At 37.4% G+C, this 19995-nt stretch overlaps 5 protein-coding genes across 7 annotated transcripts; 2 read left to right on the top strand and 3 right to left on the bottom strand.

Annotated features, from left to right (window-relative positions):
* The first annotated feature begins 49 nt into the window (after positions 1-49).
* LOC110844207 (SET domain-containing protein SmydA-8) lies at positions 50-4308 on the top strand. 2 transcript variants are annotated; one of them, XM_035848291.1, is made up of 7 exons: positions 50-2032; positions 2126-2191; positions 2308-2544; positions 2670-3028; positions 3092-3375; positions 3459-3866; positions 3966-4308. In XM_035848291.1, the coding sequence occupies exons 2-7, from the start codon at positions 2165-2167 to the stop codon at positions 4166-4168; spliced, it is 1518 nt and encodes a 505-aa protein (XP_035704184.1). In that variant the 5' UTR covers positions 50-2032; positions 2126-2164; the 3' UTR covers positions 4169-4308. The 2 variants fall into 2 exon arrangements, with proteins under 2 accessions (XP_035704184.1, XP_021946049.1); XM_022090357.2 differs by having other exon boundaries at positions 2305-2544.
* Positions 4196-6970, bottom strand: LOC118434529. The gene is made up of 4 exons (XM_035848287.1): positions 5616-6970; positions 5428-5538; positions 4551-5330; positions 4196-4437 (listed from the first exon to the last, which is right to left on the bottom strand). The coding sequence occupies exons 1-4, from the start codon at positions 6136-6138 to the stop codon at positions 4271-4273; spliced, it is 1581 nt and encodes a 526-aa protein (XP_035704180.1). The 5' UTR covers positions 6139-6970; the 3' UTR covers positions 4196-4270.
* A 1394-nt stretch (positions 6971-8364) lies between these two features.
* On the top strand, positions 8365-13490 carry LOC110844196 (ABC transporter G family member 20). Its single transcript, XM_035859314.1, has 18 exons — positions 8365-8913; positions 9660-9863; positions 10120-10148; positions 10219-10346; positions 10428-10582; positions 10663-10738; positions 10837-10868; positions 10946-11513; positions 11593-11808; positions 11878-12055; positions 12137-12252; positions 12337-12407; positions 12480-12591; positions 12687-12728; positions 12802-12913; positions 13018-13104; positions 13171-13228; positions 13301-13490. Exons 1-18 carry the CDS (start codon positions 8897-8899, stop codon positions 13458-13460), a joined length of 2361 nt encoding a protein of 786 aa, XP_035715207.1. The 5' UTR covers positions 8365-8896; the 3' UTR covers positions 13461-13490.
* On the bottom strand, positions 13227-17704 carry LOC110841714 (protein starmaker-like). Its single transcript, XM_022087407.2, has 6 exons — positions 17422-17704; positions 14846-15187; positions 14515-14765; positions 14378-14423; positions 14011-14261; positions 13227-13926 (listed from the first exon to the last, which is right to left on the bottom strand). The coding sequence occupies exons 2-6, from the start codon at positions 15150-15152 to the stop codon at positions 13639-13641; spliced, it is 1143 nt and encodes a 380-aa protein (XP_021943099.1). The 5' UTR covers positions 15153-15187; positions 17422-17704; the 3' UTR covers positions 13227-13638.
* A 164-nt stretch (positions 17705-17868) lies between these two features.
* On the bottom strand, positions 17869-19878 carry LOC110841715 (metaxin-1). 2 transcript variants are annotated; one of them, XM_022087409.2, is made up of 7 exons: positions 19622-19878; positions 19391-19554; positions 19153-19302; positions 18969-19072; positions 18845-18898; positions 18385-18734; positions 17869-18295 (listed from the first exon to the last, which is right to left on the bottom strand). In XM_022087409.2, exons 2-7 carry the CDS (start codon positions 19523-19525, stop codon positions 18066-18068), a joined length of 1023 nt encoding a protein of 340 aa, XP_021943101.1. In that variant the 5' UTR covers positions 19526-19554; positions 19622-19878; the 3' UTR covers positions 17869-18065. The 2 variants fall into 2 exon arrangements, with proteins under 2 accessions (XP_021943101.1, XP_021943100.1); XM_022087408.2 differs by having other exon boundaries at positions 19656-19878.
* Between the last annotated feature and the right edge of the window lie 117 nt (positions 19879-19995).

The following is a 19995-nucleotide window of genomic DNA, read 5'->3' as shown; positions in this document are numbered from 1 at the left end:
CGTTATTGACGGTAGTTTGTTACCACTGTCAATGTTATTTTGCACAACAACAGCGTCGTAATTGACGAGAGCATAGAGTCAATCAAAGTCTTGGATTGAGGACGTGCATATTTGCATGGTTTGACTTTTTGCAACTATAAACCAGAATTTACTTCTGAAAAGTGTGAAGGGTAGTGGATTGAAAGGGTACCTCGTCAAAGCCATATTTCTACTTTACACAAGTGTATTATTATCGTATCGCATCCACATATCTGCATATGCTCCACGGGAGATCTGCTGGACATGATCTGGACGTGAAACAAACTGATCGAACAATGTATGCACATGTACGCACGCATTATGCTTTGAGTTCTTGCGAATCAAGATGAGTAAGTATTTAGTATTCACTTTGGATTTCTTTCTCGAGTCATTCATAGAAAGACGGAAAATCCCATTAGGTAATCTTCTGTAGACTTGCATAAAGCAACAATTAGTTAAAATCCCATGTTTATTTCTTACAGTAATGGTCTCATAAAATGTTATGTTAACTACAAATCTAATAATCTAATGATGATTAACTAAAGTACATATATAATTGTAGTGGTCCCCATGAGACGTTAAATAGAACAGTTGCATAGGTATAACCGTAAGCAAGATCAGTGAGCTATGATGTCGTCGAAACGCATTCATTATGCGATTAAAAGTTTTTTATTGAGATATAAATTATGTGTCTCACACAGCTCCCATGCTTAAAAGGTTGTCAAATTTGGTAATATATACACTGTAAAAATATTTCTTGGTCTTAGAATTAGATGAGAACTTTCTGATTATCATCGGCCAGCGGACTCTTATAGCATGCTGTAAACTTCACTAAAATTATACTCCTCATTGTTGTCTTCATCCTACCTACATGCTGGTTGCATTTTGGAAAAAATAGAAACTTGCAATGTGCTCGAGGTATAGATACATAGTTTGAGATGGTTCTACTCGTATATTAACTTCAAGTAGCTTCAAGTATTAAAAGTTTGCAGCCGACTTTTAATATTACACACCAAACAAAATTATTATTTATTTCTAGACAGGTGCATCAATATGTTCGTGCCTTGCAGAATCTCACCGAAATGCCAAGAATTTGCATCATTAGAGAAACTTGTCGCATTCATGCTTTGCAAGCTCTTTGACTTTATCTAATAATAGTAAAATACTTGTAAAATGTATCTGGCATACATACATATATTTTAATAACAGTGTTGCAAATAGATAATAATGACCTCTTATTTTATCAATAATTCACCAATAATTTACATGTCTAAAATTTATAATAGTGGGATAAAGTTGGTCGCATTGTAATTGTTTTTGTTGTTTATCGGCTTAATTAAACAAATAAATATGTGGGCGACGTGGTTGTTGAGTGATAATATAAAACAGACTTCTATAAACCAGAGAAAACTGGCCGAGGAGACACAAAAGTTATGATTTTCCACGAGATAAGTGTTAGCGTCGGTGTTCGGTGGGTTAGGACAAGTGCCAAAAGAATGAAAAGACATCGTGTTTACTATGCATGTCTCTCAACTCCATAATGAATCTAGAGTTAAAGTGTTATGTTGTGTAAATTTAGTGTAATTGGATCTAAATATTGTCTCATTAGGACAGGAAGCAAAACATTGTGTGAAATATTAGAACAGAATTTAATGTAAAAAAGCAACGCTTCCAATGGAGGAGGATGTATCGAGTATAAACGCACATAAAAATGATACTCATTGCATGAGATAAAAGCACCCGTCTGCAATTAGCTTTTCTCTATGAAACAACAAGGTCGGGCTTTACATTCGATTGAAATAGGTTGCTTTGAACTCCTCCAAGTCACTCCTCTAATCCGAATGCTTATCTTTTCGGTTTTCGGTGGTGTCGGGTTGAGCAATCTTCAAACTCTGCCAATCAACGTCACTTCACTCTTTAGTTCTAATTGGAGCACCCACCTCAATCACCATTAGTAAACTATTAATAAATTACAGAGTTTTCTCATTCATTGCTCGCTTGCCTTTTCACCAAAGTAAGTACACACTAATAATTGATATTGACACATTTGGTACGTTCTTCTCGATCACCCCAAATAAAATTGGTTTCGGGGAATATATATTTTCAGTTGGAATTATCATCCAACGATTGAGAGTAAGTCAATATTATGTCCGAGATCCAGGAAATTTTACAGGTACTCGTGATACTGTGTTCATCTAAAGATCTAAAATACCCAACTATAATTAGTGCACATAGCATACGAGAGACATATTTACATTATGTATCTAAGTGTCAATCTCTGAACAGGAGAATGGTATCAAGATTCTTCGCAGTGCTGAATTCGGACGCTACTTGGTGGCGGATAGGGACGTCGAACCATTGAGTCTCATCTTAAGGGAGGCTCCGATAATTTATGGTCCAGGGGATGATGACCAAGAAGTGCATCTTGGAGAATTCCCAATGTGCCTTGGGTGCTGCGTCAGACTTGTTAAAGGACAACGATGTGATTTGTGCGGTTGGCCAATTTGCGGAAACAGGTGTCAACAGGTGGGTGAGACAAACATTTATGCGTACTTAATATAGATACATATTATCCAGTTCATACACCCCAATTCAGTAGATTTTTCCTTATTTGATCTCTTGGGCATTCAACACGAATTATTTATTACCAGATGAAAATTCATGCTCAGTATGAATGTGACCTATTCCGGAAAGGAAACGTGACCTATCCACCTCCACACACTTGGCTCGTTATAAATAAAAGCGTGCTAGTTCTTCGATGTCTCCTTCTCAAACAAACTGGTCAAACAGACACTTGGGGAAAAAATGTTGACGCCTTGGAGCATCACACCCAAATCCGCTACAAGAAATCTTACTGCATCAAGGGAGACGAGATGCTGTTGGAAAATTTGAAGTATTTTCTCGGGCCTCTTAAAGATGATCTCAGGAGAGAAATTGTGAAAATTAGTGGGATCATTAATGTCAATGCCTTCAGTACTACCTCCAACTCAAATAATCGGAATAATGTGATGTAAGGAATTGAAGAGCAAGAAATGAGCCTGAAATTTTGTACATATTTTAGATTTCCTTTTAGGATTGCTCAATGCATTTATGGAACGGCAAGTTTATTTGCAAATAGTTGCATCCCAAATTGCACTTGGAGAGTAGAACCGCCGCCTTCCCTGCAAATCTGTGTGAGATCTGCAGTTCCCATTACGAAGGGGGAAATGATAACCATTTCATACAGTCCACATGACACTTTGTGTGGAACTTTGCAAAGACAAGTTTCGAATGAAGACGTAGCCCATTTCATTTGCACGTGTTCCAGGTGTAAGGATCCTACAGAGTTTGGCACGTTTATTTCTGCCGTCAAGTGTTGTAAGAAACGTACAAGTCATTAAACATTACTCGGCCTTTAGCTTTACATCATTTGTCTAAATTCGTTCTATGTAAATTAAAAGGTAATTGTGGAAATGGAAACAAAGGCGACGAAGGATTTCTTCTTCCACTTGATCCACTTGTACCAGAATCACCTTGGATTTGCAATTCTAAAAGTTGTGACGAATCTCAGTCTGTTCATAAAATTGTCGCACAAACGTATCCAATTCAACAAATGTTTGAAGCTACGAAAAGGTCAGGTTTGGAACGATGCGATGAAATCAAAGAGTTGAAAAATATTTTGGAAGTTGGGAAAAACATTTTTCATCCCAACCACTACACGCTACAAGACATTCGAATGCACATTGTAAAGAGGCAAATCCCAGTTGTGAGCTATTTATCAGGAACAGAGCTCACCTACGTAATACATCAGACAAAGGTGCTGCTAAACATGGCCAATATTTTGGCACCTGGGTTTTCACAAATTAGAGGTATGCAGTCTCATATGAAATTTATTGAAATGTAGTAAAGTATATACTTTTACTACAACAATCGATCAATTAATAAAGCCATTTGCTTCGCATTTTCAGCTCTTCTTCAACATTTCCTTGCTCAAGAGTTACAAGCACTGCAGAAAAAAGACGCTACCCAACCTGATGCGGATAAATCACAGTGTAATTCCATGGTTCAGTGTTTGGAGAGAAATGCCCTATTATTTTTTCAGCATCACAATTTTCATTCTGAAAATGACACGATTATTAAAATTATCCAGGATTCACTGAAAATAGGATAAATATTTATCTTGTTTTTCATACCAGTGTTGAGATGTATGTATGTACATGCATAATTTTATACTCGTGTAATTTTATTACTCTCATTTACATATTTATTTAGCTCAGACCTCATTAAATGTTGAAGTCCTACAATCCGTAACCATTTTGTTAACTTCAATCACAATTTGCTTAGTACAATAATCAAATTGTTCTCTTGATAGGCAAGCATTGTCTGAAACGATCCAGAATCGAAATTGATCTGCATATCGTGTCGTCGCTATTGATAAGCCTATGATAAGGAGAACATCGCATAAATTCAGGCAGATATTTTTGGACTTTGCATCTATACTTAAAATAGATCGCTATTCAAGTATGTATGAGTTCCTATTTAATTATACTCACCATTGTTGACGTACAACAAGGGCCACCCTCCAAGCTCCATCAATTTACTTACTCCGAACAAAGCCCACTCCTCCCTGGACGTGGACATGCTAGTCATCGTCACTTGTTGTATCCCTCCACTAATTCTCAGTGCCAAGTTCACAAGTGGCACGGGAAATCTCCCAAGCCACCGAGGAACGTAAAAGCTGATGAGAGTTCTTTGGTCCATACCTCTTATCTGCGCACTGATAGTTCGCAGCCTTTCCCTCCAACAATCCCCTTGCCCACCCGAGGGGAGGGCAAGCGGGGTGACCGTGAATCGATTCTGGGGTCCAATTCCTCTGTAGGGCAACATTGATCCAATCACGGTGAAAGGAATTGTGCAATCATCTTTCCCCTCACGGGGGAATTGGCGACCCATTTCTTGGAAAGTGGAACTCAGAGCTGTGGCCATGATGGCCGAAATACTCACGTCTCCACCCATCGAATTCTTTATTTCCTTTAGCAAGTTGAAATCCATCTTGCTCGTCCATCCAAAATGCCTTCTGTTTGTGTAAGATTTTACGAAAAAACGACTGTGGGAAAGTTGAAGACACGATTTGATGCCAATGTAGGGCGCAGTGAAGAAGGACACAAATTTTAGTAAGCACAGTTTGTACTTGCCAATGCGCATAGGTTTGAAAGGATTGAAGGGATATGGGGCACCTGAAGCTTCCACCAACTCTTGTCCAGGAGGTCGATTGGACATGCAGAATTTGTGAATCGAGTCCACTGTGACTCCGTCCATTATTCCGTGATGCCCTGCGGAATCATACAAACATAATTACAATTTTTTTTAGATCAACTGATTTTCCATGCATATCTACTAAAAATGTACTTTGTGAAAAAAATGGATTACATCGTAAACATTGAACGGTTACTGGATGGTCTTGGTCTTTAAACATTACACGCATAATAACGTCCTCCCACTGGGGTTTTGCTTCAGTCATGTCTTGTGTCAAATTTGGCACTGTATTTGCATACAATAAATTAAAGTGATATTACTTAAGAGAAAAAGTGGCAAATAAAGATTGAAGTCAGTATTACTTATTGTTGTAAAAAATTCTTCGTCAGTGAAATAATCTCGGTTGTCATTTGGTTTTGATAAATCGTATGCAATGATGTGTTTCTTGAGATCAAATTCCTGAGTGTCATCCCGCTCACAAAAATATCCAAACTTTTTGACCAAAGTTTTCTTTAGCTGGGCGAACGTCTTGGTGCGCCCGTCCGCCTCTGTTCTCTCCAGCACATTCCTGTTGAACTGGTCACGGAGGAAGTCCAAATCAATGGGATCCTTGTAAATCCTAAGTAGCGTCACTATCCTGTAGTTTCCCTCTTTTTTGAAGTGCCACACGTTGTTTTCGCCTTTCGACACCAGCGTTACTTTAGAAGCACCGTACTTAACTTTTAGAAGCAGGGAGACTACAATTCGACATAATTCGTTTATGAGGCTGAGCAATAACGTGAGGGGAGCAAAAATTAGAGCAAGGAGAATAATTATTGCAAACTTAAATGGAAATATTAGAATCGATCCGGCCATATTCAACTTGCCCATTGTCGATGTGTCCATAAAGCTGTGATCAACCAAGTGGAGTTTGACTTTAGTAATAATGATGTTGAATTTTGTATTTTAATGCAACAATACCTCCAGGTAAACGTAAATATTATTACAAATAGTGGGAATTTCTCAAGAAGTTCTCCAGACATATGTAATTCATCCATATCAAGGCAGCATGGCATCATGAAAATACTCATGCATGTATGTATATATGTAACAATTTAAGAAGTTACTGGTCAAATGATGAAAATTTAAACACTGTTCCAATTATTTTGATTAAACCTGAGTTTTCATATTTATATCATACAAATTGTATGCAGTACAAATCTAGTAGTACAAATATTAAGTTGTACATATATATAAGAATTATAGTCCGTGTATCAAAACGTATATGTAGAAGATACAACTGTTGTGTAGTGTATCGAGATAAAAAGTTGCTCTGTGAATAAAGAAATAACCCATATCCTTGTTCCTGATCCTAAATTCTAATATATCCACGTATGTGCGTATATAGTAATTGCTCGTGTACACAAAAAATATGTTTCATGAGAAAATTTCGTTTTCAATGATTTGAGGAGCACCTTTGGCCTTCCTGCCCAATCGTTTTTCAGTTCATCGCATCATTAGACGTACATGCGCGTATTATCAGTTTGACGCGGCTCTAATGCGTGCCTAAGGATAATGAAACCTTTTGGACCTAACGGTTCTGTATTGCCGGCCGGGCAGCCTGTTGTTGCCTTATGAATGCACCTTTTGTCTACATTTAGTCGTTGAGGACCTTGAACTTGTCCGAATTATGTTACCAAGTTCTACTTGCATCTACTAATTTATCTGGGACAAGGTAATCTCCATGCACCGAAACGATCAACATGTATTTCACCCAAGCATAAAAGTTCACGAAGATTACCGAATTATCGAATTATTAAAAACTGTTTTTGACAAAGAATAATCAAGCACTACACCTACTATTAAAAGCTATAAATAGTTTGCAACAACATCCGTAGTGTTGTATAATTATGCGTCCTGCGTCATCAAATTTTACCTCTCTGACAAGAGACATTCTTACACTGAATTCAAGAATATTCAAAACTTACGTGCAAAGATTATTGACGTGATCGTATTAGAATTTAAATTAGAAAGTCGAATAACATGCATGCGTGTGAAGAGACACGAGTATAGTTTTCAAAGCAGGACTCCTAACAAACTCTGTTGGTCAAGGTATATCATCAGAATATTCATATGCATAGCCTTTCGTGTTGACTGTGGTTGTTAGATCTAAGAATGAGGCTCAATTAGCTTCGCTTTACATCATCACTGATGACCCATAATTCAAAAGCATTTACATATGTACGTCATCAAGTTGAGGAGACGGAACAACATTGCAATTCAGTGATATGTTTTTTTTACAATTGTATATACATACAAATCATCAAAGCAAAAACAATGAGATATAACTGTGATATGCCATGCTATTTATTTGTAACCGGAGCTGTGTTTAACTGACTGTTGGAATCCCTTTCTCATTAAATCAATGTTTACAGAGAAAGGACTTGACAACCCGTTATGTTTTTTGTAGTCACAGGGTTGAGTATGTTTAGTCGGACTTGTTTTGGTGGTCGGACTAAATATAGTTTATGTTTCTCTGGTTGGAAATCCCTGGAATGCGCAAGGGTTCGTAAAATGAACGAAACAAAGAGTGGGCAAAGTTTTTAATGAAAGTGGGCAGGCCTGCATTCTCATATAGTTTGAAAAGGATGCGTTTTCATAAGAATAGTCTGCGGCTAGATCTCCTGAGAATATTATTAGTAAGGCAGTAAAGCTGTTGGCCGATATGTACCAGTCTCACGGATGGAAAAGCCACGCAATTACAGCATAAATCATTCTTCCGTCCAACTAACTGACCTGTCTGACCCGTTTTGTTGTCTCGACTTTTATACGCTTAGGACTCTTACCTTAACACCCAGAACTTTTCAGACATTGAATATTTTATTCCATAAGCGAATGAGGCGACTAAATTAAATGATAAATAGCAGAAACTAACAATAAGTACATAAAACTGTAACGTTTCATTTTCATGTGTTAACAAAAGGTTTAGAGACTATCAGGGCAAGGACGCGAAATAAATCCTTTTAAATCCTTTTCTTGATCCCTTTCATGATGAGTTGATTTTGGTTTTAGTTCTAGTCCAAACAAGTTGAACCCTTCGTTGCATTTATCACTTACCAATACTGTGCACTAAATGCATGCCTAGATTCATTCGTGTAAGTTCTAGTAAAGCACTTGCACACCTTCCTTCATTATTGATGATTGTTAGTCCTCCATATACAAATACTTGTACATACGTACCTTAATGACAGCTCAGTTATTTGCCACGAGTAAAAGTTTGTTTGTGTTTAGTCTTATTTTGAAGAGAGGAGACGAAGGTGGGTATTTAACAAAGCTACTGCCAATAACTGCAATTGAACAGTAAACCTTTAAATATTTGGCTAACTCGACGACTTAATCAGGATCTGGCTTGCTACATTGGTGCACATGATCCTCATTCATAAAACGGTTTCACTAGTTCCGTGAAACATGCAAGTATTTGCACTCCATTAGGACAAATGCAGTTTGTTTTTAAATAAGTAAAGTTGAAAGGGAGGCTTAATGATACATATATTTGACTAAATATTTTGTGAAATTGAGTACGTTGCAGCCCATAGCTTAAAGTAATTAGCTTTTGTTTGAAAGTTTGAGAGGTATTTCTTGAAGAATTCTCTGTGAAGCGAGAATGGGAGACGCTTACCGGTAAGAACAAAGGAAAATCTCATTATCAATGTCATAGATTTTTAGCCCGAATCAGGGCTTATGGAACCGTCCCGTCTGCCCGTCTGAGACACGATAGAGCTAAAACGGCTGAACCCATTGAGTTCAAAATATGTACACATTGGATGCAAAGTTAAGGAAATTTACGCCCGAAGATAAACCATATCGGTCCAGTGGTTGACCCCTTGACCAGTGGGGGTCATGTGCAGGGTATTCTGCATCAAAATTTCAAAATAGTGCTACATAAAACCTGAAATTTTGCAGATAGGGCTCTAACGGCTTTTGATGAAAGATTCTGAAGTGAAATTGAAAATTTTTTCAACGAGAGGTACCCTATGCAGTGTCCGCAGTGTCCATACCGATTTTTGATAATGGTAGGGAAAAGGTGAAATTCGGTACGGAGATTGAAGTACACATCAGAACAAAGAATATGATGTCAAATGCTACAATATTTTTTTCCAGAGGGACCCAAAAAATCTGAAATTTCGCATTCTAGATTTATGATCATCGATTATGAATATTATCTGAGGTGTCGATATTATATTACCATTATAAATGTACAGTATAAGAATATAACCCGCATTGTTGTTTTGTTGGCAATAGTAGGTCATAAATACATATGAGAAACATTTGGCAGGGCTTCTCATCCTGATTCGGGCTAAATAAACACTGCACCCTGTAGGTTATTATTAATAATAATTTATTATGCATTTTGGTGTCATGTTTAGGTCCAAAAGCACATTTGATGCAGATCTATTCTGCAGTGTCGCTGGTCATAAGATGACAATTTGTAGGAGTGAAGGTAACAAAGGCGATGATATCGGGGTAGTAAATAGTCTACCAGCTATTGAAGTAAGGAATGCGCACAAATCCTTTGGGAGCAAGATTCACGTTCTACAGAATCTCAACTTGAAAGTTGAGACCGGATCCATGTGAGTTTTTCTTATTTGTCATTCGTTATTCATCCTACTAATTTTGTCATGATGATGCATTAAATCGCTTTCTCTTATTGTCACTTACAAATAAACTGGATATTTTGCTAACTGACCAGTTTTATCGAGTCCCTTGGGTATTTTTCCATGCAAATGGACAAATATGCAGTACTTTTAGTACAATTGCAAAGCTTGTAATAATGATGCACACGTTTATCGATATGCACTAATATCTATTTTTATGTCTGCTATACAGATACAGCTTGTTAGGGTCATCCGGATGCGGTAAGAGATTCAACTTAATACCAATAAAAGTTTAAGTTATCGGCTGGAATTGACTTATTTTTTATTAAAGGGAAAACGACCGTGTTATCCTGCATCGTTGGTCTTCAAAAGTTAGACAGAGGACACATAAACGTGTTTGGAGAACCACCAGGGTCTGGGTGTGGTGTTCCTGGACCCCAAGTTGGATACATGCCTCAAGTGTGTGAGCCATATTTTATTGGAAGAATATAACTGCAGACTATTCCAGACATATTTAAAGTTTTTTGTATTGCTCTCAAGGAAATATCTCTCTACAATGAGTTTAGCATTGAGGAATCTCTCAACTATTACGGGAGGTTGTATGGGATGTCGTCTGCAAATATGAAGGACTCCATGGAGTCCATATTAAGACTGCTGGAGCTGCCTTGTGCGTCTCGTAGAATATGCACGCTCAGGTGCGTAAATGTCCTGATAATTTTCACCAGTTATGCTTTTTCACAATTTTTTTAAGTCACAAATCCTTCCACAAACTTAGTGGCGGGCAAAGACGTCGAGTATCATTTGCAATAGCTGTTATCCATCGTCCGCCCCTCCTAATACTCGATGAGCCCGTAAGTTTATTAATTTAGACGTAAATTTACACAACAGAGTTTGTGACCCGATGATTTAAGTGTTGAGATGTTTTATATAATATTGCATTCATTAATAGACCGTCGGTGTGGATCCTTTATTGAGAGAGAGGTAGGTAAACCGTGCAGGCTAAAACAGTTTGCCAAATTTTGCACTGGAAAATAAAGCGCATTGTCCTTTTCTTACAGTATTTGGTCATTTTTGAGACAACTCGTATCAATGCAAAGGACATCGGTTTTAATTACGACGCATTACATACAAGAGGCAAATTATTCAACGACGATTGGAGTCATGCGCAGTGGTCGGCTTCTTGTCGAAGCTTCTCCTCAAGATCTTATGGCGCAATTCAAGCTCCCATTATTGGAACAAATTGTGTTAACCCTGTGTCAAAATGATGCAAAGTCCACACCTGAGCAATGTCACAAAAATCTGAAAAGAGTTGGAATGAATTCTTCGTGTGAAGACATAGAGAACCCCAAGGAACATCATGTCAGCCTGCAGAAGTACACTCGGGGCATCAACTATTATTCCAATATTTTCAGTATTGGAGGAGGAAAAAGCATGACTCTCAAGGATGGAATGGGGTTTGCCCGAAAATGTGACAAGGAATCAAATTCTAAATCAAGTTGTGACTCGAGCTTACAAGATATCGGGAAGAACAGAGGAGATGCTGATCTTTGTTGCAGGGACGCTGTCTCATCTATTAATCGAATCAAAGCGTTGACCATTAAAAATTTTGTAGTACTACTTCGCAGCGTTTGGTAAATGATTTAAACTTTGCTTTCAGTGACATCTCTATGAAAATAACCACTGACAAATCACCATACATATTTAGGTTCCTTCTGTTCATTTTGTGGTCCCAGCAATTCAAATTGTGTTGATCTGCCTTGCAATCGGTCCGGATCCCAAAAAATTAGGCTTTGGAGTAATTAACGAAGAGATGATTGCCAATGGCTTTCCTACTGACGCGCCATGCGTTCCGAATCCTGGTTGTGGTGTGGCCCTGAGTTGTCGATACTTATCAATGCTGCCAAATGAGTCCTTGCACCTTGTACGAGCAATACAAGAAAATTATTCTTTCAATATATAAAATTCTGATTTAATATTTTCACATTTCTAGAAATCCTACACGAATGTGAGTGACGCATTGGAAGACATTCGAATGGGAACCATATGGGGCTACCTGCAATTTCCTAAAAACTTTTCGGCTTATCTTATTGACCGTGGCGGAAATCCAGCCTTTGCATTAGATGAAACTTACGACGGGAGCAGAATTACGTTTGAAATGGACATGTCAAGTATGCATAATCTAGGACACACAATTTTACTAATTTGAATAACAATTTGGACGTGCTACATAATAATGATAATTCATACAGATCAACAAATTGGTCATAACTTGAAAAGGATTTTTATTGAAGCATTTTACACATTCATCGTTCAAGTGACCTTAGACTGTAATCTTAATCCGCGCCAAGTTGAGCTACCGTTGAATGTAACTACAAATTTACAACTGACAATTTATAACATATGACTTAAAGCTACTGAGCCTAATAATGCAGTGGCACAACTTTTTCAGTTTAAAACTCCAATATATGGTTCTGATGGGACAAGTTTCAGCGAATTTTTGGCTCCAAGCGTTTTTCTGGGGTAATTGACTTTCTGATGAATAAATATTCATGTGGTGGAATTATGATTCACAAAGCTTTATGATTTTTGTAGATTGCTTTTCTTCTTCCCACTCTGCTCCAGCGGAATTGCTTACATTTCTGAAAAAAAATCAGGGACATTATTCCGCTCCTTAGTGGCCGGAGTTACGACGGGGGAAATTATGGTAATTAGTTTAAGGAATATGAATGGCCATTATCTGTAGAAGTTTGCAGAATGGTGACCATTTTATCCACTCACCACTCTCTTGTTCATAATTAGGTGGCGTTCTTGATCTCACAAATCGCAGTCCTCATGACTCAAGTAAGCATACGATCGAATTATCTATTCAATAAATATATGCACACCTCTTGATTAAAACCGTTTGATGATTCAGTCCGGATTAGCATTTCTCATTCTGAACGTGGTCTTCAAAATCCCGATACTCGGATCTGTCCCTCTTGGCCTCTCCTTGGCAGTCTTAGTCGGGGTTGGAGGAATGTCCATGGGTATTAATAATCTCAATAACGATGACATGATGATGACGTGCATAAATATGCTATAATTAAAGTTCCGATAAATAACATGTGTTTACATTTACTTTTGTATTTAGGATTTCTAATTTCTGTAATTTGTCAAGAAGAGATTCAGGCTGTTTTACTTGCCATAGGATTTTTCTTCCCAAACTTTTTGTTGGCAGGTCTGGTCCCCATTGATGAAATTTTAAAACAAGTTGCATGTTTAAAGATTTTGTCATGTTTTTTAGGCATGGTTTGGCCGATTCAAGGCATGCCGATTGTTCTACAATACATTGCATATTTATTGTAAGTTAATTCTTGCTGTTTTATTCTACGTGTCATTAATTTTAATACTCAATCATAATTTATTAACAACAGACCCTGTACCCTTGCTTGCGAATCAATGAGGTCGATAGTCTCTCGTGGGTGGAGTTTTACACATCCCTCTGTTTTTCCTGGGTTTATCTCTACCGGTGGATGGATTTTAATTTATTGGATATTGACTATTTTATTACAACATTTCAAAGCCAAAAAATAAAAATAAATAAATATGTGAATAGAGTAAAAATGCTTATTTACTGAATATGAGTAACTTTAGTATAAAATTGTGTTGTTAACTTTACCGATATGTACAATTTATATTCTATATGCAGTATAAATACCTAGTACTGCTAAAGGTATCTGTTTTGAATAAATAAATACTCTTCTTATACTTTTTATTCACCCTGCTTATTTACCAGAGCAATAGTAAAGGTTGAGGCTGGCAATTTCAGAGCTTTCTCTTTTTGCAACATTTCCAATTTTTTGAGATACAGATCATGGTCCAACATCTCTATTTGTTTGGCTAGGTAAATTCTCTGCAACTCCTCATTTTTCCCAGTTACCAATGACGTTACATAAGGATCCTTGGACCGTGACGAGGTTATGGACTTTTCATACTTTTGTGGTCTTCCCACTTTACGTCGATTCTGCACTTGTTTCATTCGTCCCTTGGTGTGATTGCCCTTAGGATTAGTGTAATGAGACATAAATTTATATACCAAAATATATGTAAAATTCGAATACATATCTTATTCATGTGAACCTACCTCATCAGAAAGACTCGAGTCGGACAGATAGATATCCGATTTTACACTGTCACTCAGATCGGGTGAAAGGGATCGTCTATTTCCAGATTTTTTAGCATTGCCTCGCTTTGGAGTTTTCTTAGTTTCATCATCAGAATCGGAATCGATTTCGATATACTTTCGCTGAGTTGGGGTCTTGATTCGATCACTCTTCCGGCGTTTATTACCAATATTATCGGAATCAATGTCACTGTTGTTTTGTGATGGCTTCCCTGTTAAAAAAAGTATCAATTACTTTTTACAGAAATTGACGAACAGTGAGATTTTGGGGTAAATAAAATTGCTTACTACAGATATTAAACAGTATATATTGAAAGGATAGACTTACTTTCTCGAAGTCCTGACTTTCCGTTAGCTGAAATTTTTCGAAATTCCTACGCAATGAAAAAATACATAATCTCACGAGGTAAATATAATTAATGCACCAGAACCACCATAAAAAATTGTTTCTCTACTAATAAATACCTCTGAACCAGCGCGTTGCTTTACGGTTCTTGTTTTTCCTTGTCTTCTAACAATAACTCCGTCATCCGTCTCATCCTCGCTTGTAGAAATATTTCCATTTTCATTTTGTGGGCTAACAGTTTTCCTTTCCCTGAGTGACCGTGATGGAGTTTCCTTCCCCGCACTCTTATTTACTTCGGAGGAACCGTTTAATTCTGGAATTTTCAGCTTAATCACAGCAACAGTTGCACTCTGAGTTAACTTTTTTGGACCTATATAAATATAACAAAACGGATGGATAAGTTCAAGAATCCTGAGGATCAAGGTAGTTTGAGCTACATACAACTCTTACCTGTCACTGTATTTTCATGTTCGCTTTCTTCACTTGTATCTTCTTTATTTCCGTCGTCAAATTTAACTGATTTGCGTTTTATTTTTGATGATTCGGCATCCTTTCCGCTTTTCTCGTTTATTCTTACTGATTTTGGATGGAATGGCGACTTCTCCTCCGATTCAGCGTCCGATAGTATTTCTGAATGCTTTATTGCACGTGGTCGTTTGGATCGACGTGCGGGTGACATTTTTTTGTCGTTAGTTTCACTTTCCGAATCAGACTTCAAATTATCAGATGTATACTTTATTCGACAGACTCGACTCATTTCAATTCATGCTGATACGAATCCAGTGGAGGGACCTTTAGAAACATTATATCAAACCATTTAATTTAGCAAAGTATTAATTGTTAAATGTAACAAAAATGAATACCCTCAGCATATATATATAATAAAAGCATTGCAATAAATATATTACTCATAATAATATTTCTTAAGATTATTTAATCAAGTAGAAACATGTTGGTATTAAACGTGCGTCTTACACATGATGAGAAACGATTTCGCAGATAAGGGGACCAAACATACAAAGGTGGCTGTTTGACTCTCTCATCATTAACGACTCGGTGATATTATTGTGCCTCATCATATTAAGTTGGATGAAATAGTTAAGTCATTTCCAAGTACTTCTATGACTAGAAGTCGTTATAGACCTCGATGGATAAATTTCTCATACACTATTAGATTTTCCTTTTACCTTTTATATATAACTCTGTAAGTATTCTGGAGGATTTAATGATAGTATTTCTTCCTGATTTGATTCCTGTTTGATTAGAGCTATCCTTGGATGTTTATGGTAATTCAACAAAGGACATGAGTTTTTAGCTCTCAAAAATCTACTTCCCACTAATGCTCCAGTCCTTCATGTGCAGTCTGTCCTTGTTTTGCATTTTAGTAATATTCCTAAAATAATAATTAAAATAATAGCTAAAAACCAAAATGAGAATTTGCATATTGGTCCTCGTCAGCTACTTTTTCGTGAGCATCACAGCATCACGAAGGGCGTTTTATGATGACGGAACTCCGTCATCGGAGGAAAGCTATTTCCAAGAAGAACCCCAAAACGAAAGTTATAATAATGTCCCTCGCCCTTCGCCCAAAGCGCCGAAAGATAAAAATCAACCGGAAACACAAGATCACTACCTCAAGCCAGAAGAGAACGTAACACAACTCGAAAAGTTGGACACGCAATTAGAAACTACAGTGACTTCAGTACCACAGATAATAGCGAACCTTCCACTTACAGAGGAACACTCTGATTCCAATGAAGATATTGTAGGAATTTTTAGCCTTGAAGAGGTCAAGGTCAAACCAGGGAATAAATTAAAAGTTGTATTTCGCCCACGACCCACACCCAAGTCGGTTTCATCATTGGCTTCGTCAAATTCCAGTAGAAATCATAAGAAATTGACAAAAACGGAGGACAAAAAAGCCAAAAATTCGAAAGAATCACAGCAAGTACCACAAGACAGGGGGCCACAAATATTGTTTTCGATACAATCAGGGCAAACGCAAGATGAGGAAGGTCAAGAGGAGCTTAAATCCATACAAATAATTAATAAGAAAGGTACATCAGTTAAAACTCGAACCGATGTTAAACTGCATCCTGTGACGACATTAGATGAATCTGAATATGACGACGAAGATTTAATAACCACGGACCAAGACCCATTTGAAGTACGGGTACGGCAAAAACAACTCAAAGCTTCAGTCTCTGGGAAACCAGAAAGAAACCAGCCAAATAGCTCTAGATATCATCCATTTACAACAGTAAGATCAACTAGACGAACAACAAAAATACCATCAATAGAGGCTGACAATAAACCCCCAACTTCCCAGTCATGGCGAAATCACTACGACAATGCTGAGTCTGATGAGCAAAACGGTGAAAATTACTATGAGCCTGACATTGGAACTAGTTCTCGCCCACTCTCAAACTCTTCATCCAGAGTTAACCACAACTCAGCAGAAATCGCAGTGGCGTACAAAATCATCCTCCATCAAATCAGAAGCCTATAATAATTCCGAGACGACGGACAAACGAGCCTACAGGTGATGATGAAAATCTTGAGGGCAGTGACGAGGACACACTAAATTCAGATGACGAGGATGGAACAAATGACTTTTCATCATCCGAAGAAGGAATTGTGAGACGCAAGTACGTGGCAGCAACAACTACTGAAAGGTCGACTACACCAGGTTCGAGAACAACAAACCCACCACAAAAAGTTAAGGCTCGTGGACGTCCCTATTCAAATTCAACCCGACGAAGGCTTCAAAGTCAAGGTAGTTTTAGCATCCAAGCGGAAGAAGTAAAAGAAGAGAAGTCCAGGGCCAATGCTACCCCCAGAAATAATAGTTTTTCAAACCAAGGGCCATCTCAACAGAGTCGGGGAAAAGTTTACAATTAAGATGCAATCAATAATCTTTGTTGCACTTCTAAAAATGTAGCACTGTAAATTGTTAATTTTTCATCAACTATCAAACATATCAATAAAAAAACAATGAAACCGATGACTGACAGAATTTTGCTTACCAATTTTATTAAGTTCTCCAATTTCCTTCCTCCAGTGAAGCTCTTTCATCAGAGAGTTGACTTCCTCCCCGGCTCTAGCAGCTCTCTGGGAGCTCTTCCATACTCGATTGCTTCCTACAAGCAATGCTGAAGACATTCAAATCCCATTCAAAGGCTAATTAACCCTACAATCCCGGATTAAATGCGATTTAATTCAAATATGCCATCCTAGTTCGAACTATTCCTCAAGTTGAGGACCTCAACATCATTCCAGAGAAGGTAGGATTTCTTTGTGAAAATTAATTAGATTGGAAAAATTGAGGTTCAAGTTATTCAATAATTTACAAGTTTGAAACCTCAAAATGGTCCTATTTCCGCCAACATTGTTTTGTCAATGACAAATTGATACGCAAGAAGGAGTAATAAATAAGATGCAACGTTTACGCCTAATTTTATACAAGAATCAAATGTTTAAACCAAACCTGAATATATTTTCAGATATTGAAGGAATATGACGAGACCATGCGTTGCATATACATATAATTTTCACAAATTGGTCATAATAATTTGACAGTGACTGTTTGATGGACATTTATCTAATATTGACAGGCTTAATTCCATATCAATCTTTGAAATATTTTTAACTGTGAAAAGAGTGTGTAATGTTATTCCCAATAGTCTTCATCGTCATCTGCATGACTAGAGTCCATAATCGCAGGAAGGCGTACAATACCGTTTTTCAGTGCATATAAAAACATCACTATAGTCGCAATGAGTCCTGCCCCCAGTTTCTGTTTGAATGAAAATGATTCTTCTTCTTGCGTGGGTTTCATAATTACTTCCCCGTCGTCACCGTAAACTAATGTTGATGATGAGACTAGAGCTGGACTTCGTCCTAAATTCAGTATGTATTTATTTTAGTCCTAATAGGATTTGAACTACAATAGTTTTCTCAAGTTTACATGTGTATGCACATATTCATACCTGGAGCAGCCGGGAAGTACCTTTGAAGGACTCTGGCGAGATATCTTTCCAAGTTAGCATTACTTGTAATAATCTCCTTCAATGGGTTATGAGGCAATTTGACTTTCCAAAACACAGCTAAATAGCTGAAAACAATTGCGTCCATTGTAGTTGGGGACGATGTAGCCATAAAGAACTCGTTCTGTCCAAGCTTTTGGGATAAGTCAATGATACATTTCTTTGCTTTATCCAACACAAACTGTTCCACTGCTTGTGGTTGATCCTCCGCATCTCTGTACTGGGATATGACAACCTGCTTAGCTTGGTTACGCAATCTTTCTGGGTACCACAGTTTATACAACCACGGAAGCCTGTATAACAACATCATCATACCATATATAGGGTTCATATAATCCAAAATATTCAACGGTTTTTAGATAATATGCTAGGTACTATAGAGCAGGTTAGAATTATAATTTACCGGCGTCCATAGAATGGACGAATAATTTCTGAGTAATTATTTTCATGAATCCAGCTGCAATAATAAGTGTACATATATTGCCAATGGGTAAAATGCATACAAGTATAATAATAATGAAACTTACAAATAATATTGGTAGGCTACTTGCAACGACTCCCAAATCAATTGACCATAAGCCACCGTTTCTGCACATTGGATAGATGTCAGTCCATAATCTCCACTGAAATTCTGAGCCAAATTGAAGCTCAATTTACGGTGCAATTATTTTTAAAGACAAAATTCCGAACTTTTTTTTATCTCATACTAACCTTAGATCGTAGATAAAGGCCAACATCATGAGCAGAGAAAATGCTCATAGCGTTTGATTGTTTGAAGAATGGAATTACTCCTTTGGGTGACTTCCATGGATTATTACACTCCGTAATGGTCGTTGGAGCACCAGCAAAGCGAACTGCAGCCTATTAAATTATCATATTTTCTCTAAATTCACTCTACACTCAAAAGTCATTTCATCATTGCAATAAGTTTTTAATTTTGTAGTTTTACCAGTGTCTGTAATGATTCCGGGTCAATTGATGGCAAACCCCATCCGCCGCCCCAAATGTACAACTCCATCCTACCCTCGTCGTCTTCGAAATTTGTGTGTTGCTGGCTATTCACCTTCACTGCTGACTTGGCCATTTCAACAAGTCTCTAAAAATTCCTAAAACCTAATTAAAAAATATTATGCATTTAAAATCTAGCCGATATAGTGCATTGTTACTCTACTAATCGTACGGTCACTTGTCAGATGTCAGAGTTATCAACTCACGTTAGATATCTTCCTTGGGGGTTTGGTAACCAAACTTTGGTTTGGTGGATCTTCCAATAATAATAATTCACCTATTCAGGATTACTTTCCTTGAGCTGTTTGAGAATATTTCTCATTAGCCAAGCTTATAGTTTTAAATTCATGAATTTTTATGACCCTCCGACTCCATTACCAACGCACATTTATTTAGCATTAATGAACTGAGGAGATGAAGTAATTCTACGAAAGTATGAACAAACGTACATGTGCTAATCCTATCAAACACAAACACTATTTATGAAAGTTTTACTGGACTGGAATGCCGGTCGAGTCGGACGGGGCACAATGATGCCCAAATTCC

This window comes from Folsomia candida, unplaced genomic scaffold (genome assembly GCF_002217175.1).
Source record: "Folsomia candida strain VU population unplaced genomic scaffold, ASM221717v1 Fcan01_Sc001, whole genome shotgun sequence".
In the NCBI taxonomy this organism is placed as follows: domain Eukaryota; kingdom Metazoa; phylum Arthropoda; class Collembola; order Entomobryomorpha; family Isotomidae; genus Folsomia; species Folsomia candida.
This window is presented reverse-complemented; position numbering and strand designations above follow the sequence as displayed.

Bases quoted from the DNA above. Each gene is read 5' to 3' on its own strand.
- LOC110844207 (XM_022090357.2), top strand. From the start codon at position 2,165: ATGTCCGAGATCCAGGAAATTTTACAG. The intron at 2,192-2,304 runs GTACTCGTGATA...ATCTCTGAACAG, and splicing joins AGATCCAGGAAATTTTACAG to GAGAATGGTATCAAGATTCT. The intron at 2,545-2,669 runs GTGGGTGAGACA...ATTTATTACCAG, and splicing joins GCGGAAACAGGTGTCAACAG to ATGAAAATTCATGCTCAGTA.
- LOC118434529 (XM_035848287.1), bottom strand. From the start codon at position 6,138: ATGGACACATCGACAATGGGCAAGTTGAATATGGCCGGATCGATTCTA. The intron at 5,539-5,615 runs GTAATACTGACT...ATGCAAATACAG, and splicing joins AGAATTTTTTACAACAATAA to TGCCAAATTTGACACAAGAC. The intron at 5,331-5,427 runs GTAATCCATTTT...ATGATTCCGCAG, and splicing joins AACCGTTCAATGTTTACGAT to GGCATCACGGAATAATGGAC.
- LOC110844196 (XM_035859314.1), top strand. The intron at 10,869-10,945 runs GTAGGTAAACCG...CTTTTCTTACAG, and splicing joins GATCCTTTATTGAGAGAGAG to TATTTGGTCATTTTTGAGAC. The intron at 13,105-13,170 runs GTCTGGTCCCCA...CATGTTTTTTAG, and splicing joins CCCAAACTTTTTGTTGGCAG to GCATGGTTTGGCCGATTCAA.
- LOC110841714 (XM_022087407.2), bottom strand. From the start codon at position 15,152: ATGAGTCGAGTCTGTCGAATAAAGTATACATCTGATAATTTGAAGTCT. The intron at 14,424-14,514 runs GTATTTATTAGT...TTCATTGCGTAG, and splicing joins AGCAACGCGCTGGTTCAGAG to GAATTTCGAAAAATTTCAGC. The intron at 13,927-14,010 runs GTAGGTTCACAT...ACTAATCCTAAG, and splicing joins ACTCGAGTCTTTCTGATGAG to GGCAATCACACCAAGGGACG.
- LOC110841715 (XM_022087409.2), bottom strand. From the start codon at position 19,525: ATGGCCAAGTCAGCAGTGAAGGTGAATAGCCAGCAACACACAAATTTC. The intron at 19,303-19,390 runs GTAAAACTACAA...ATAATTTAATAG, and splicing joins CGGAATCATTACAGACACTG to GCTGCAGTTCGCTTTGCTGG. The intron at 19,073-19,152 runs GTTAGTATGAGA...AATTTGGCTCAG, and splicing joins GCCTTTATCTACGATCTAAG to AATTTCAGTGGAGATTATGG.